Source organism: Natrix helvetica (assembly GCF_964273705.1).
Source record: "Natrix helvetica genome assembly, chromosome: 7".
Taxonomy (NCBI): Eukaryota; Metazoa; Chordata; class Lepidosauria; order Squamata; family Natricidae; genus Natrix; species Natrix helvetica.
Window position 1 is genome coordinate 41,448,736 of NC_138558.1, and position 19,300 is coordinate 41,468,035.

Below are 19,300 nucleotides of genomic sequence, written 5' to 3' on the forward strand. Positions count from 1 at the left end.
GAGCAAGTCATTGTGAATTTTTGACTAGTTTCCCCCTTGTCTGTCCAAGATTGAGTTTAATTTGAATTGAACATTCAACGTGTCCACCAAGTCATGGAATATGGAATTCTTATTTTCCCCAAAGGCAAGATGCAAAAAAAAAAAAAAAAAAGAGTGGGCTTCATCTAACTGCAGAGGCTGATTTTAAAGTCCCCCAGAATGGATTGGCCAACAATTATTCCCTTTCCCTTTTGGATTTGGGGGAATTTCTGGAGTGGGAATATGGCTCTTAAAATTCCTGCCCTCCTGGCTGTTCTTTCCCATCCAGTGAGTCTTACCCAGACTTTTTATAGGTGCCCTCAAATGTTACTCTTGCTATCTTTCTTGCGTAAGAAAAAAGGCAAAAAGAAGAGATGGGAAAGTAGTCTGCCATTATGTTATTTCCTAGCCATCTAGACTATAATGTGAATTATCAGAAGTATTTGATTATTGTTTTGTTCCAGTCCAACCCAAAGAATAAAAAAGACCTTTAGGAAATAGATTTACCTTTCTGGAGAATGTCATGTCATTATGGTGCTGTTAAAGGAAAATGTATCTTATGAAAAAAAAAAATGCAGGAAATATGTGATCTATTGTATCCTGTATCAGAGAAAGCTACTTCCGCAGCAATCCCGTCACCCAGTTTTGTATAATTGAGTTTGTGCAAGTACTTATTTGAAGAAATTTAAAAAAGATGAAAACTTTCAATTGCCTTAGATTCACAAAACAGTTTCTTGTTTCAGTCAGGAAATCCACACATCATTATCTGAGATATCACATTTGTAAAAAAAAAAAAAAAGAAAAAAAGGTGTTTGATAGTATCTCATATTGCTATTTTATAACACATTGAGCTGTCAACAGATATTCAACAAAGGAACAGAATACATTGTAATAGGAATAAATGCAATTATTTAGTATCTCACTTGATTGTAATAGATAATTTGAATTTTGCAATATTTAAATAATATATTTATCTAGCATAATTCAGTTGTGTAGCAAACATACCATCCTGCTGAATGAAAGTAGTTGTGCATATATATATACATGATTACGCCGAAAGATCAACGCCAGGAATATCGGAGCGCTGGGTGAGCGCTGGGTGATAGCCTGGACTATTGGGCCCTTTGGGAGGGAGCCAGGACAGAGCTTTAGGACAGGACGGTGGCTGACGGTGGCTGGGGTGGCTGGGGAGGGCCTGAATCATCAGAGGCCACTGGAAGATCTGGCCTAGGGCCATGGACTTGGCCTAGGACCATGGAGAGGCTGGAGTGGTGCCTGGATCACGGATACCTGGATACCTGGGCCAAGAATGCCTCCCCCCCACCCACCGAGGACCCTGGATCTCTGTTCCTGAGCTCATGCCCATCTAGGACCATCTAGGGCTATCACCCATTTTTTACTATTTACCATCTAGGGCTATCACCCATTTTCTACTATCTTCGCCACCTCTGTCTAGTCCTTATCATCTGGACACCTACTCCCCCCCCCTCATCGAAGGACGAACCAGGACAATGCCTCTTACCCCCCCACATTGACTTATTTTCACCATCTATAGCACCTTAACCCCCATTGGAATTTTAATAATAACTTATTCGAGGTTAGACTTGCTCCACCTGCGGGAGGCCCCTCTCTCGCAGGTATGGCCCTTGGCTCTCTCAAGGGCCCGCCTCGATGAGGGGTTCGTGAACCCCGAGAGGTGCAGGAAGTTAAGGGGATTTTTAATAAAATGTTTTTTTATCTTTTTTAGGGGGTTCCAGGGTGGGGGGGAGGGCCAATCAGACCGGGAGGAGAGCCAGTGCCAGGCAAACAGGTGAGTCCAGGAAGGATGGGAGTGAGGTGGAGGGGGGGAAAGCAAAGGTCACTTCAACAGAGGGTTGTTCTATTACAACGGTCGTGGGGAGGGGGGGATGCGAGGACAGGAGAAGATCTCAAGGTCGGTTGGGAGACCGTGGCTGTTGGTTACGCCCGGTCGCTTGTACCAACCCCTGCAGTCTAGGTGGACAGGAACTACAGAGCCAGGGCCTGCGGCTGATGCTTTGCAATGCAAGGTCTGTTACTAACAAGGCCCCCCTCATCAATGAGTTGATCTCAGAGGGGGAGCTAGACCTTGCAGGGATAACGGAGACCTGGTTGGGCCACGAGGGTGGTTTACCCCTCGTGGAAATGTGCCCACCAGGTTTCCGGGCATTCCATCAGCCCCGGGCCCTGGGTAAGGGTGGTGGGGTGGCGGTGGTTATTCGGGAATGTTTAGAGCCGAGGGAGTTCACTGTCCCTCAGATACCCGGGTGTGAGTCCCTTGGTGTGAACTGGGGCCCAGGGAGGCAGTGGGGCTTGCTGATTGTATACTTGGCTCCTCGCTATGCATCAGCAGCCCTGCCCAAGCTCCTCGAGCTAATCTCAGAAACGGCAGTTGAGACCCCCAGACTCTTGGTCATGGGGGACTTCAACTTGCCGTCGACGGGAGCGGCCTCTGAGGCGGCTCGGGAGTTCATGGCTTCCATGACGGCCATGGACCTGACCCAATTAGTTCAGGGCCCCACTCACGAAGGGGGCCACACACTGGACCTTATTTTTGTATCTGAACAGTGGACGAGTGATCTGGGAATAGGGGACTTAGTCATCACGCCCCTGTCATGGTCAGATCACTCATCCCTCCGGCTGGACTTCCCTGGCGCTATCCCCCACCGCGAGGAGGCGGAACCAGACTCTCCAAGCTGGTACCGCCCCAGGCTCCTGATGGAACCGGATAGATTCCAGACGGAGTTTGGGCCAATACCTGTAGCCCTGTCCCGCTCCCGGTCAGAGGACCTAGTGACTGCCTGGAATAGGGCGACGGCTGGGGCCTTGGACCAGGTTGCGCCTTTGCGACCTCTCCGGCGGCATCGATCCACCCGGGCTCCTTGGTTCACTGAGGAGCTAAGGGTGATGAAGCGCCACAGGAGACGTCTAGAGAGCAGGTGGAGGTCCTCACGCTCCGAATCTGACCGATCACAGGTAAGAGCCTATTTGCGGACTTACCTTGTGGCAATGAGAGCGGCCAAGCGTAGATATTGTGCCGCCCTTATTGCGTCCGCGGATAACCGCCCTGCCGCCCTGTTTCGGGTGACCCGCTCCCTTTTATCTCAGGGGACGCGGGGGGCACCCTTACAGGGAAGAGCAGAGGAGTTTGGGGAATATCTGCAGGACAAAATCGCTCAGATCCGGAGTGGATGGACCTCCGTCAGTGGACCGAACGGGCCGTTAGCAGCGAATCTTGAGAGACCATTCTGGGAGGAGTTTGACTCTGTTGCCCCCGAGGATTTGGACAGGTTGCGTGGAAGGCTGCGACCCACTACATGTTCAATGGACCCGTGTCCCTCCTGGCTGGTACTGGCAGCCTGGGAGGTGACACGAGGCTGGCTTCTGGGCCTGGTGAACGCCTCATTGGGTGAGGGATACTTACCAACTGCCTTGAAAGAGGCGGCGGTGAGACCCTTGCTCAAGAGGCCTTCGCTCGACCCAACGGAGCTAGCTAATTATCGTCCAGTCTCCAACCTTCCCTTTTTGGTGAAGGTTGTTGAGAATGTGGTGGTGCAGCAGTTTCCGCGACACCTGGACGAATCCGATTATCTAGACTCACGCCAGTCCGGCTTCCGACCCGGGCACAGCACAGAGACAGCCTTGGTCGCGTTGGTCGATGATCTCTGGAGGGCCAGAGATAGAGGTTGTTCCTCTATCCTGGTCCTATTAGACCTCTCGGCGGCTTTTGATACCATCGACCATGGTATCCTATTGTGCCGGTTGGAGGGGATGGGAGTCGGAGGTACCGTCTTGCGGTGGTTCGGCTCCTACCTCTCCGACCGGAAGCAATGTGTGTTGACAGGGGGGCAGAGGTCGACCCTGAGGCCACTCACTTGTGGGGTGCCACAGGGGTCGGTCCTCTCGCCTCTCCTGTTCAATGCATATGTGAAGCCGCTGGGTGAGATCATCCGTGGCTTTGGGGTTGAGTACCATCTGTACGCTGATGATACTCAGCTGTACATTTCAACCCCAAACCACCCCAACGAGGCTGTCGAAGTGATATCCCGGTGTTTGGAAGCCGTCGGGGTCTGGATGGGGGACAACAGACTCAAACTCAACCCCTCCAAGACTGAGTGGCTGTGGCTACCGGCACCTCGGTTCAGCCAGCTGATACCATCGCTGGCCATAGGGGGCGAACAACTGTCCCCTGTGGAACGGGCGCGCAATTTGGGCGTCCTCCTTGATGCCCGGCTGTCAATGGATGACCATGTGGCAGCCGTGGCAAGGGGGGCATTCCACCAGGTTCGCCTGGTGCGCCAATTGCGCCCCCTAATGGACTGGAGTGCCCTACGCACGGTCACTCACGCGCTGGTGACGTCTCGCCTGGACTACTGCAATGCCCTCTACATGGGGCTCCCCTTGGGACGCATCCGGAGACTACAGCTAGTCCAGAACGCAGCTGCGCGGGCCATCATGGGGAGTGCACGATACTCCCGCGTAACACCCCTCCTGCGCGAGCTGCACTGGCTGCCTGTGGCCTTTCGGGTGCGTTTCAAGGTATTGATTACTATCTTTAAAGCGCTCCATGGCATAGGACCTAGTTATCTGCAGGATCGCATCCTACCACACACGTCCCTACGACCAATCCGCTCTCACAGGGAGGGACTCCTCCTGGTGCCGTCCACCAGGCAATGCCAGCGGGCGACACCTAGGAGTAGGTCCTTCTCTGTGATGGGCCCAACCCTCTGGAATGACCTCCCCCCCGACATCAGAACCACCACTGACCTCCGTTCCTTCCGTCAAAAACTAAAGACTCACCTGTTTCAATTAGCTGGCCTGGCACACTCTTAGTCTTACCTCCCGGGGATATATTTTAATTGGGTTTGGGTATTTTAATTGGGATGTTTTAGGTCTTTTATACTATATTTATTTCTTTGTACAGTCTCACCTCCTCCACTCAAATGCTCAAGTATTTAATTGTTTATATATTATTTATATTGTTATTTATGTATTTTATCTGTGTTTCATTGACTGTACACCGCCCCGAGTCCCTTTTTGGGAGAGGGGGCGGTTTATAAATCCAAAGAAATAAATAAATAAATTAGAGACAATTTTGTGCCAAACTTGTAATTGTTACAGGGTCCTAGCTCTATCAAATTGCAATATGACTTTATTCATATTTATTTGGCTTGTTCTTATGCAAGTAAATACGATACTTTACTTCAGTAATAGAAAACAATCATATTGAAAGAATGTTGCTCCGGGGCAAATGCTGAGGTTACCAGGGAGGAAAATGACCTCTTTTTCACTTACGGAGCTGCCTCTCTTACTCAAAATCCCCTGTTAGGTTTTACCCAGTTATTTAGCCCTTTTGGATATTCAGAATTTCTGAAATTTCAACGTGTCAGCAATTTTCACAGGGACCTGTAAGATATTTGATATTATTATCGTAGCAACATAACTGGAAGGTTGTTGGAAGGTTAGTAGCTTTTGAAACCCTACCTGTTAGAATTTCTGCATCATATTACGACTTACGATAATGGATTTCAAAGAATTGGTATGTTTATTTAGTATTTGATGGCATCTTTGTTGTGTGTTTCAGCTCAATATGAACTCTGCTCCAACCTTCATGCATTTCCCCCCAAAAGGTAAGCCCAAGAGAGCAGACACATTTGACCTACAGAGAATTGGATTTGCTGCAGAACAGCTAGCTAAATGGATTGCTGACAGAATGGATGTTCATGTAAGTCATTTAACAAAAGAAAAAGACTGACCCACTTTAATCTTCTAGGTTCTGCAACAAATTGACCTAGGAATTGGGATTCACCCTTCAATGATCTCCCCCCCACACACACACACTATTCTCCTGCAAAAAAGTACTAAATTAATAACAGTACCAACGGTGCCCTTTCATCATTCTATAGTAATGTAAAAGATGAAAAAAAATTAATGATGTATTTCAACCTTGCTTTGCATAGCTAAAATATTAATCTTGCTGTTTCCTAACAGAACATGAGGAATGATAGTATACCAATTAGGTGATTAATGTAAGCATCCACTTGAAATATTACTTATTGCAAGTAATAATTCCAGAAAGCTGACTTTTTAATGCTATAAGAGCGTAGTTACATAAATACATTGAAAAACATTATTTAACTACATACGGCTATAGTAGCAAAAGTGCTGCACAAAACTATTGAAATAGCTTTTCCACTCATTTGAAGGCTGCTAGTTACATTGATTTGTCTCTCGTAATTTCCAACAAATGGCAGATTTGGAATTCCTATACTGTGAATAATATTAATAATCAAATGGAGATGGTTTTGTTTCACATCTTTTGGTGGGGAGATGGGGGTGGAAGCATATCTTGAGTTCATTTATCAAATGATTCCTAATTGTATTCCCGAACAAGATGGGATAAAACAAGAACTCTTCTCACCAAGAATAGATCTTGTTCTGTTTTGCATTCATTTCTATTTTACAGAGAGGTTAAAAAAATACTTTCCAGTTTATTCAGCTTGTTCTCTTTCCATAGCTGCTTTGTCGCCAGTTTGATAATTACCTCACTCATAGAACCCACAATAGATGTTTCACCTATTATCTTGAGCACATTCTCTCAAATATAGTTTTGTCCTTGATTGCTGTTATGATGGACACAACCATGTGTTTCACTATCTGTTTTACTTGAGATCAGACTTTGAACCATCTGGTTGGAATTGCTGGGACTTAAATTCAGTGGCATTAAGAGGGTACATAGATTTTCCAAATTTGTGTTAGATGACACACTGGTCAGAGAACTAGACAAAAACTTTCTCTATAAAGAGATACAGGAGTTATTGTTGCCACCTAAATACAGTGACGATGCCACCGATGGTTACTTTATACTGGGTAGTAGTCAATATATCCATGGTGCATTGTATATTGAATTTGTTTTCTCTAGCCAGTTACAATAATAACACCTATGAAGACCGCATGCTATTATGTTAGTATTTTACTATATACAGTACCTGAATAGGCTAAGTCTACTCCTCTATAGCTAAAGCAATTTGAATGGAATAAATTTTACTATTCTACATAGTGAAAATGGGTGACATATAAATTTAATAAATATATTTAAATTATGGTAGTTCATTGCAGACTGACTCATTGTATGTAAGATCCATCCTTCCTTCCTTCCTTCCTTCCTTCCTTCCTTCCTTCCTTCCTTCCTTCCTTCCTTCCTTCCTTCCTTCCTTCCTTCCTTCCTTCCTTCCTTGTCAGATTACAGAACTCCAGACTTTGGGAGATTTTCTGCAACTTTATAAAATTCTTCTTTAAAGAAAAATATTAAGATTGATTTTATTTAATTAACGAAGTGCAATTTATGTATTTTTATTGCTTTATTTCCTGGAGCATAACGGTTTCTATTTGGATTTAAGCATGTGTACATGTTCATAGAAACACCTTCTCTTCATATTGGCTTTATGTTTTGAAGATTTTTTTTTCCATAACAAGTAAAGTTGTATTTAGATGGCTTGATTGATTTTCATGCAGATAAGTTTCATCATGAGCTGCCAATTTTGTTTAAAGGTTGCATTTTCTTTTAGTATCAGAAAGTAGAATTATACTAATCAAATCCCCCTCCTCCCATTTTACAGATCAGAGTGTTCAGGCCACCAAATTACTCAGGTACTATTGCCTTGGCCCTCCTGGTGTCGCTGGTTGGCGGTTTGCTCTACTTGCGACGAAACAACCTGGAATTCATCTACAACAAGACCGGTTGGGCAATGGTTGCATTGGTATGCCAACTTAAAAATAAAATTAAAAAAATTTGAATTTAAATATTTCATTTCTCTATATCCCGGAGTTTCAAGTCTCCTTTGGACTATTAATGAGAAAGTGCTGCATCAGTGAATAGCTTAGAGAAAGACATCATTGATTACAAAATCATAACAGGAACAGCTGTGCCTAATCTCAAGGGCAGTAAACAGTATTGGTTGAGTAAGGGCAAGCAGTCAGGAGAATACTGGTATTTTAGCTAACTTTTAATTGGTTCCAACATTGGTAAGTGTTTATTAAAGTGACAGTAGTTCTAAAGGTTAAAATGTCAAAAAGGAAAAAGAAAATCAGAAGTATATAGGAGGTATCACCACATGAAAATCATATTCATTTATTTTTCAATCTCATATTACCATTTGGTAATATTTACGAAATATCTCCAGCTTTTTGTGTCAATTCAGTATACCCATGCCTACAAAAACTCCTTTTTTATGTTACAGCTTTTAAGTAGTGCACAATTGGTTACTCACTAAAATGTCCTGCCTGATACTTCTGAGCTTCTCAGTGAGATTCTGCTTAAGGATTATAGTTACTCTTTTATAGCCTGATGGACCTGATACAAATACAAATTTGCCCTGCTGTAGACCTTTTCAAGAAGATCAGCTATGGGTCAGATCCCACCTGGGTAATTATTAGGGCTGTGCAGAGCATTCAAAAGCATTGCGAAGTGTGTTTGTGCAAACAAAATATCCTCCTTTGACGTGCTAAAGCAGTAGCATCCTTTGCCAAGCTTAGCAGTTGCTCAGAGAGTTATCTCCAGCTGTCTTTATGTGCACGCAGAGATGATTCTCTTGACTGGTGTCCCAGTAGAAGGCCTGTGCATACGGGTTGTTTTTGAAGAAGCTTTACCAGCTTCTCAACAGCTATATTAACACTTCAAGGAGAGACACTTTGTCCAATTATTAATGATTATTTCCAAAAAAGACAGATTAAAACCCTTTGGCCTTCCAAAAGGGCTGACATATATATGTAAAAATATACACACAAAAGATAGATGGATGGATGGATGGATGGATGGATGGATGGATGGATAGATAGATGATAGATAGATAGATAGACGATGATAGATAGATAGATAGATAGATAGATAGATAGATAGATAGATAGATAGATAGATAGATAGATAGATGATAGATAGATGATGGATGGATGGATAGATAGATAGATGATGATAGATAGATAGATGATAGATAGATAGATAGATAGATGATAGATAGATGATAGATAGATGATAGATAGATAGATAGATAGATAGATAGATAGATAGATAGATAGATAGATAGATAGATAGATAGATAGATAGATAGATTGTGTGTACATTTTATTTGGCTTCTTAGTTGTTGTTTGAGAATATATATACATTTATATTTCCATAAAACAACAACACCAAGAAGCCAAAAAAACCCTACACACAAAACAATCAAAAAATTAAAAATATGCATCAAAAATTCACATTATACACATATTATCCCCTCTAGTTGAATAATGATCAATATATTACTACATTAGTTCCCACCCCTAACACTCCCAAAAAAATTTAAGCTACTAAATCTATTTGCAACTCATTCATCTATCTTCTATAGGTTATGTTAATGACAAAGTAGTTCACAGGAAGAACAATAATAATGAAACAGAACAAATTAGAGATCAGTAAGATGGTGTGTGGATATATAGGAGTGTATTGCCATGGATGCCAGTCATTTTTACAGTATTTATAGAATTTTTATGTTGATTTTGGTGGATAAATTGCTGTTTTTATTGTTTTCTGTGCTGCCAAGCTATGCAAGTCTATTAAAATAAAATTAATAGCCCAATATAATAAGGAGTCTATACAAGTGAGAGCATGGGTCTGATCCACTGATCAGTTATATAATCAGTATTGTTAGCAATCTATTTCTGTCTGGTTTAGAATTAACTTGAGTGACTTTATACATCATAATTTGTTCTTAGAGAAAGCCTGGGATCAGACTCTTTTTTTTCAGATGGGAGAAGTTACCGTATTACTTTAGAAAATAAATTGGATAATAATGCTTCAATAATTTGGATGTAGAATGTTCAAGGGGTAAAAAAAACCTGAACAACTGCATTACAACTGTATTATCATGACTTAGTAATTAAAAACATTATTGATATAGAAAGGCTGATATGTTCCACAAATAGGAAGAAGTTATTTGCATAACATAGTATAGAAAGTTTCCTTTCACCATGTGCTTCATGAAGTATTTGCAATTTTGTAGACCATGGAGTATGTGAATTTGAGATACCTCAAATATGCAATAACAGGAACGAGGAAATGGAACTGAATATTATAAAATGTGAAACAGTAAGAAAATGAAAATAAAATGAGCTATATTTCCTAGCCTTCTGAAAAGGAAAGCAGCCCAGGGGAAACTACAATGAAGACCGGTGTTCTCTATAAACCCAATTTCCCAAGCATTGTGTAATCATCCAATTCTAGATGTAGAGGACTTGTATAATGAGATGAGGTTATGTTGCCTCCAGGTTGCCTCTGAGTTAGATGGTTCATTAACATCTGCTAGCGTTCATGCTAGTTTGTTCCTTATTAATAGATAAGGCATTAAAATAGCAAAAAGGCCCAGATGCTGACATTTTTCAAATGGGCTATCACACAATAGGCTCATAGTTGTTGAAGCTGCTCTTCGTTCAGCTTTGTGAATAGTTGAATGTAGATGTTTTCTGCAGCTTCCAAAAGTTTTAAACTCAAGCTAAAAAAGCTGCTGAGACTGGAATTATTCTGTATATATACAGTGTTTTAAATTTGCTAAAGTAGAGCTCAAATACACTTTTAAATTTGGCGCAGATAAAATTTAAGAAAGGTAAGTCCATTCCCATTCGATAGCACTTGGCTTTAGGGGGAATTTGGGGATACATTTGTTTCTGCCTCCTAGATTTATTTTCTTAAATAAAGAAAATTACTATTTTCACTCTCAGTGACTCTGGGTGGCCTGCAAAGATAAAAATAATAATTAAAAGCAATAACTCCCCTCTTCCAGAATATTTATTTTTATCCTGCCTTTACTATTTTTATTAATAACTTAAGGTAGTGAACATACCAGTAGTATCTAATATTCCTTTCTCCTCTTATTTTCTCCACAAAACCCAGGGAGTTGAGTCAGCCTGAGAGAGAATGGCTGGTCCAAAGTCATCCAGCCAGCTTTCATGTATAGAAAATGGATTGATTTGTAGATTTCCAGCATCCGATAAAGACCCACTTATTCAAACAAGCTGTTGATTGAATCTGCCCTGTTGCATTTTCTTCCCTTTTTCTGTTCTTCTTGTCCATTTGTGTTAATGTCCATGGTTTTCTTTTATTGTTTATTTTATACTCTGATTGGAGATGACTTAATAATAAAAAGGGAATAATAAATCAAATCAAATAAATAAATAAATAAGGATGAATGCATTTGCCAGCATCATTTTTTTCTTTCCCTGAACTCATGGATATAAACTCATGGATATGAATGGGGCCTAAGTTTCTTTTTAGACAGAAAAAAATCCTCATGAGATTTTTTTTTTTAATTTATATTTCAGTATTGGCTTGATAGTTTGATAGAAGATAAGTGAACATCATAATTCCTATCGCTGTAGATTTTAACAGAATAACAGAGTTGGAAGGGATTGTGGAGGTTTTCTAATCCAGCCTGTACAAGCAGAAAACCTACACCATTCCATACAAATATTGTCCAATCTCTTCTTAAAAACCTCCAGCATGCAGAACTGGAGCACTCTCAGTTCAGTCATTGTAAAAATAGCACTGCTTCCAGGCTGCATTCATGTGGTTTAGGGGTGCTGTCAAATGGGGCAGCTTGCTCTCATTCTCAATGCAATCTGCTGAGCTTCCAGAAGGTACCCTTTATGGTCAAAGGTAAGTGAGCGGTCAGTGACTGAGGTGTGGAGAAATGTGTGGAAAACTTTGACACTTGAGGGGTGTCAAAGTAGGCTCAGTGTCTATAGGGACCTGCAGGACAGGATTGCAAGAAATAGGTGGGTGGGCACACTGTAGCATATATGCGGTCAGTCATGAGGCTAAGTGACACTTCGTACAGGGCTGTATGAGAATTCCAGATGTTAACCTGCTTCAGTAGTTTAAAAAATACTCATCTTCTTTTGTAGGCATTAAGAAGAGGAGATGGTTGTTTGTTACATAGTATATTTGTTACTTAATGGCATATGAATTCTGAGTGTAATTTAGCATTAAGATTAATTTAGGGTCAAATTTGCATGTCTTTAGAAATCTACTCCTGCTTTCTGTTTGAGATTGTAATTGCTGCAGACATGGGTTGAATAGCATTTTACATGGCTGTTGCTTTTTATAGTGACTAGCATTTACTGTAGGTATTCTTATTTTTTTGAGTTGCATATAAGTAAAAGACAAATAATGTAAATGTAATCCTTGCTTTTCAGCTAAGATTCTGCTTTAATGTGATGCAATTAGCAACCCCGCCTTCTATTTTAACACTATACAATTAGGAAAATAATGATATTTTCCTAGTTGTATAAGCAATCATGTTCTGAGAAACGGTTGCAAATAGCTGATTTTCCATTTTCCATTATCTTATTTACCAGTGGTGAAATGTGGAAGTGAGGTTAGTATGGTGTCATATAATTGTTATAATGATTGGAGAACTACAGATAGCCCTCATTTTACAGATTGTAAAGCATCCCCACCTATCATACATTGTAAATGTTTGTGCTTCCCCCAACCAGGTTCAGTGGGGTAGCCAGCTTTACCATTGCTTGCACCATTTCTTGGTTGCAGGACCATGATTTCTGAGTTTTTTGCCAGTTTTTGGCAAAAATACCCTTTCAAATGAATGTGTTCACTTAACGACTGCAGCATTTGCTTAACTTTTGAAAAAAGCCTTAAAATTGGGCCTTACAACTGCAGTGACTGCAGTGACTTACAGCCATAATTCTGGGCTATATTACTGTCAGACACAAGCAACCAGATCACACTTGCAAGTTTCAATGTAACTATTGTATTCTGCCTGTAATACAAGAATCCCCAGACTGCTTGCTTTCTCTCGGGAACAACCAAATAAGGTCACATGGAACTTGCAGCTGTACAACAACTCAAGGCTAATTCCTCACTTGATCCTTCCTCCTTGCCTAGGTGGCAGTTTCCCAACAATTCCCAGCACTCAAAGTGTTGTATCTTATGATTCTCGACGAATGTATCTTATCTATGTACACAGATGATATGCACCAAAGACAAATTCCTTGTTTGTCCAATCACCCTTGGCCAATAAAGAATTCTGTTCTATTCTATTACTGTCTATTACTGAACTATCTGTATTTTACTCCCATTTCTATGCAATGAGTCATATGAAAGGTGTATATCCTAATGCTGGCTGACATTGTCCTCCATTATATCTTGGGCTTTTGGAAGAATGTAACATACACCTGCCATATGGTATGAGTCTGAAAAGAGGATTAGTCTTCACTTAAAAATGAACTAGTTTTCAATGCCAAATAATTGATCTTATCACTATAATTTTTCATATTGGATAAAAATTAAGCCCATTAATGAAGCCAGTCTAGAATAAACCTGTATTGTTCTCATGATAGAATTAAATCATATTTTGCTTATCTATTAAGTCTTCTTTTATTGATAGTGAAGCTAAATCACCAGGCAGATTGTAAAAACTATTTCCACAAATTAGGATTTTCTTTCTAAAGCTAGATTACATCAGTATGTAACATATTCTTACCCTCTTTCTTACTGCCTCTGTAATATATATATATATATATATATATATATATATATATATATATATATATATATGTGTGTGTGTGTGTGTGTGTGTGTGTGTGTGTGTGTGTGTGTGTGTGTGTGTGTGTGTGTGTTTTACAACCCCTGGTATGCCCAAATATGGGAGGGAGCTCACTACTCCCCCTTTCTGTCCTTTGGCTCATTACAGAAGACCATCCAGGCAGAAAACCATATTTTTATTTTTAATGTTGCCTTTGCTATGTTTGTATTGTATATATACAGGCACACAAATATTTCCTAGTCATGAAGTAAATTAATATTTTATTTCTGCTTATTTCTCAGTGCGTTGTTTTTGCAATGACTTCTGGCCAAATGTGGAATCATATCCGAGGACCTCCATATGCTCATAAAAATCCTCAAAATGGGCAAGTGGTAAGTTCTTGTATCAGTGCACAAAATTAACAGTGTCATTCTAAAAGCTTCTAGATGAATTGGTAGAGGGTAAAAGTAAATATTAAAATTTGTGGTGGCTGTTTACCTTTGGGGAAATCCCCCCCCCCCAACTATTTAATTCATCATGTACATTTGATTGCATATATGCTTAATGGAATGTTGTTATAGAGACTGGCAATGAATTTAAGGAAACTGTTAGTCTGTTACAAACAGTTGATATGCAATTGTTCTTCAGTTAAATGTGTACAATTAAGTCTTTGTAGAAGAGGATGGTGAACTGCATCCTCAGATTCTATGTTTTTCATGAGGCTTTAAATGTTGTTTTATAGTTCTCTGTCTGACTTGAAATGGCAGCTTTATCCAATAGATCCCTTTGTAGATTGCTAAATCTACAGAATACAGATCAGTTAGTTGCATTCTGATTAGCTAGCTTACTTCACATTAAATGTATAGACAATACAGCTTAATTGTAATAAATACAGTTGCATATTATTTTTATAGTTGAAAAAGATGCCTTTGATGTAACAAAGTCTTTCTAAGTCTGTGTTAGTCCTTTTATAATGTATGTTTGAGCATTTTTGTGGAAACTGAACTGATATCAAAATGCACATGATATTTGGCAGCATGACAAGCGGATAGTACTTTTAAAAAATACATTGATAAGTCTCATAACATGTTGAATGTATCTTACAGGTCAAAGCTCTTACTTAGCTCTTTCATCAGACAAAATCATTAAAATCAACTAACAATTAGTATGTAGGCTCCTGTTTCTCACCTTGGCAATAATCTGCAGTGAACGATTTGTCACAAAGTATATGCTGTGTCAAAGAAGGGCAAGTCCCAATCAAATTAGGGAAAGTAATGGGTGGATTTCTAGATTCAAGTATAGGAGCCTGGGGAGGGCGAAAAGAGCCTCCCCCCCCCCGGAGGCCCTCCGGAGGCTTCAGGGACCGTCCGGAGGTTCCCTGAAACCTTCGGAGCGCTTAAAACGACCTTCCGAGCAAACCGGAAGTGACTTCCGGTTTGCTCGGAGGGTGGTTTTAAGCATTCCGAAGGCTTCAGGGACCGTCCGGAGGTTTCCCTGACACCTTCGGAGCGCTTAAAACGACCTTCCGAGCAAACTTCCGGTTTGCTCGGAGGTTGGTTTTAAGCGTTCCCAAGGCTTCAGGGACCGTCTGGAGGCTTCCCTGACACCTTTGGAGCGCTTAAAACGACCCGGACATTCCCTGAAGCCTTCAGAGGGCCTCCGGGGGGCGGGGAGGCTCTTTTCGCCCTCCCCAGGCTCCTATAAAGCCTCTGGAGCCTGGGCAAAAAAAGCATGTAAAAATGGGGGCGGTCAAGCGTTGTGCGCGCATGCGCACTGGGGGGGTCGCGCATTGCATTATGTGTGTTGCACGTCCGCACACGACCCCCCTGCGCTCCCCCCCTTGTGACACGCGAGCCAAAAAAGGTTCGCCATCGCTGGTCTATGCCGAAGCGATGCCGTCTGGTGATAAGCAATAAGGGCCATATTTGGTTACCTAAACGGTGCTTTTCAGGGTCACAAACAATAAAAGTGTTAACAAAACCCTAGCATCGGCCTTAGTAATTGCAACACGCATGCCACTGGGTATGCATCAGTTAATCTGTTTTCATAGTCATTGTAAGCATGCTTTGTAATTCACAATCCCCATCTAAACAGCACCAAATTGAAAAAAGCTTATGCTTTTCACTTAAAAACCACCAGTATTTATTTAAATATAATAATATTTGCATAGCTGTTAGCATAAAATATCATAAAATCAATGGTCTATCCAAAAAATGTCATAAACCGTAAACCATGCAGGACTTTTTCACACAGCTGTAATAGATTCCACCCTTATAGCATACTTGAATTAACAATCCAATTTTTCACAATGCTTAAATATGTCCTTTGAATGTGAACCAAGAAGGTAGAATATTTTTTCATCTTTTTGCGCTTTGGATACTTAGATTTTTATATTTAATTTGTGTATATAATATTATTTGGTATAATGCTCTTCAACTTTCCTGCTTAGATAAAAAACTGTTATCATACTGGTGTTTGATAACAAATAGGCAAATAAATTATCATAAGAATACCAATAATCACAGCTTTGATATTAAGGCATCCATGTGATCAGTTTTCATCCTATCGTAGAAGGACTGAAAATTGAGTTAGTGTGAGATTTTGTTTTTTGTAAATAACAGAAAACAAAAAGAATTGTAATTTTTGCATGAAAAGTTTTTTTTTTATTGGAAGCCTACATGAAATTATTTTTTTCTTCCTCCTCTCCCCACTTTATACTGAAATGAACTTCCTACAGTTTTCAAACTTTCTCATTATCGGTTAATGGAAAATAATTCACCTAGCCTTTCAAGAGGAAATTCACGTTTGGTTTTCCTTGATGTTTCACATCATAATTAAAGTAAGAAGAAAGTGGCAACTTGAATTTAATGACTGATCGATTTGGTAACAGAAGGATAGGAGCTGATTGATGACATAATATGACATATTTGGTCTGATAGATGTATTACGCTGAATTTTGACCAAATAAGTATGAAATAAAGAAATCACTAAAACTGTTTAAAATAGCTCAGACTTTTAATTATTCTGTTTCATTATTTAATTTACGATGTGTTTTATACACAGTGACAGAAAGATAAGAGATTACAGGAGCAGACATTGATTCTAACAAATTATAAGGTTTGTGAGAAAGGTTAACAATTTGTCCATTTTTACTAATTTACTTGGATGAATTTCTGTATGTTCAGGAGGACTATAAAGACACATTATTCTTATTATCTTGTCTTTTTCTGACTTCTTCAAGAATATTATCAATCTTCATGACTTTATCCTCTTTTTGAATTGTTTCCTGATAGAGATAAAAATTACCATAAGCAGGACAATTGAATGCAGCACGTATTTATACTTATTCCAGTCACAAGTAATGTCACAATTCTCTTTTTAAAGTCTTATTTAGAGAGTTTCCCCTTATATTAAGAATTATCAGCAGAAAATTGTGATGGATTATAACTGTCAAGTCCTCAGCTTTAGACGGAGTAAATTAAAACAAAAGCCTTTTTACAAAATGGTTATTTTATTGGAACTGTTTGGTTTATACAGAATTACATGAAAAGGTTTGAAGTATTTTACAATTCCATAGAGCAACATATTTTCTCCCGTTCTTCTAAAAATAAACTGAACTCCTTAAAATAATTTTAAATAATGCATTTCTTTTTTCAGACTGAAAACTCTAATGCTTTGCATTGCCTTGCTTTCAACTAACAGAGCAAGTGTTGAAAGCATATGGATTGATGTCCAGGCTCAATGAATTTGAAATGTTTGGCAATTCAGATGAACTGTAAATCACACAGGAAAAGATCCATAAAGTTGGCTTTCAAGGCTCAGAATGATTTCCTTATTTTCACTTGTCTTCTAAAGGTGCACTGGAGAGCAATAGAGATGGAGTCAAGCAGCAGCTTAGCACCGCGAATAATGCAGAGTATAATGTATGCAGTGGAGAACAAGAGCTGCTTATTTATTTATATGTATTTGTGATACTTTCCATCTTTTTCTCTAAAAGCTTACAGCAATATACATAGCATTTCCTCCTCCAAGTTTGTTTGGCCACAGTTGGGATCTCTCCTCTATCATGGCCTGATAATGTTACCTGGCCTGGAAACGTATTGTCTGCAGAAAAATAGCCAAACTCAGATGTCAATAAGAACCTAACAGTATAATTCAAAGCTCTAATTATTCCCTACTGTTTGCCAACACTGAGTGGGTAGGTTTGTCCAGAAGTTGCTCATTGCCCTGTAGAAATTTGCTTTCCCCCAAAAAATAGGTGTAAATCAATCTGAGACCTATTTAGCCCAACTAACTAGCCAAGACTAAGATACCTCCAGAAGTAGCCAATACATTACATCTCTTAACTATATTATGGCATGGCTAGTAATATATAGACACAGTCTTTTGGAGAAGTTATACAGAGAGCTAGTAAAATTGGTTCTAAACATTTTAAATCCTTCCTAAGAACAGAGTGGGCACATACCAGAGAATGTCTGTATTTTCCTATTTGGCCAAAGGCCATTCATTTTTTAAAACATAGTAAAAAATAAACAATTCTGTCTCTCATTCTTGCCAACTAAAGCATTAACACCAAGCAGAGGAGAAGAACTAAGTTAAATACCTACAGCATTGTACCACTTCTAGAATTTAGATGTACTGGAAAATATAGAGATAGACAAATGTTAGAAACAATCAGAGATATGCATTAGCGCTCACAAGAAGCCGAAAAGGCATATATCTTTTCTATCCACAAGAACAAAGTGAAACATTCTAGGATAAAGATGAATAATTATATTTTCAAGAAGAATTGAAATTGGATAGATATCCAAACCTTAAGGATCTAAACCTTAAGAATGGAGGCATCAAAAGATAAAGGTGGAAACAGTTCTATCTGTCAACTTTCTAGCCTCAGTAGATTTGTTAAAGACCAACTTGCACATTCCAATCATAGCCTCTCATGAGAGGTTCCTAATTTTAATTAAGAAATTTCACATCAACATCAGCACCGTCAGCATTTACAAAAATGATAGGCCACCTGAAAAAAAAGGATGTTACTTTTTTACCTACTCATCAAAGTGATCTGAACAAAGCAGCGAAGAAAGCCTAACACATGCTATTTCTAAGAACAAAACTTTGTGATGAATATAGCCAAGAACCTGCTAGTGCTATCCAAGGAGCTTCTATATCTGGGAGTCAATATTAACACAAAGGAAAGGAAGCTTATCCTGTCCTTGGAATACTCTCATAACTTTTAAATAAAAAGAAATATTAGCATCTAGAAAGCTGCCCCTTAGGATGCTTGCAAAACCATAGAATATGGGGATTACAGCATGGACTCAGTGCCATGGACTCAGTTCCACTCCAAACCATTCTGTTGCTTGATCTTCCATTTCAGGTAATAGTGCCCAATTGGGTAAACCAATTCTTGTACTAATAGCTGGTCCCATGAGGAATATCACCACAGAAGCACCATAAAATCACAAATACAAACTTAACCGAATGAATCAGTATACAGAATATGGTATCATGAGGTCATACTTCTGTTCAACCAACTGAAACTGAAGACTCAGAAGTGATATCAGAAGGCTATCAGATCAGTTGCTACCATCTACCAGTGTAACATAACATAACATAACATAACAAATACTCATTTAAATCATCGTTATTTCCAGATCAAAGAGCCTTCAAGGGAGTTCTGTTTCCTTTTC

At 39.8% G+C, this 19,300-nt stretch overlaps 1 protein-coding gene across 1 annotated transcript in view; it reads left to right on the forward strand.

Moving 5' to 3' along the window:
- Positions 1 to 19,300, forward strand: part of TUSC3 (tumor suppressor candidate 3) — a 143,210-nt gene that overhangs the window by 76,582 nt on the left and 47,328 nt on the right. The window contains exons 4-6 of the mRNA XM_081959373.1: positions 5,621 to 5,761; positions 7,656 to 7,796; positions 13,913 to 14,002. Of these exons, the coding sequence (XP_081815499.1) occupies positions 5,621 to 5,761; positions 7,656 to 7,796; positions 13,913 to 14,002 (372 nt within the window). The remainder of the gene's footprint in view (positions 1 to 5,620; positions 5,762 to 7,655; positions 7,797 to 13,912; positions 14,003 to 19,300) is intronic.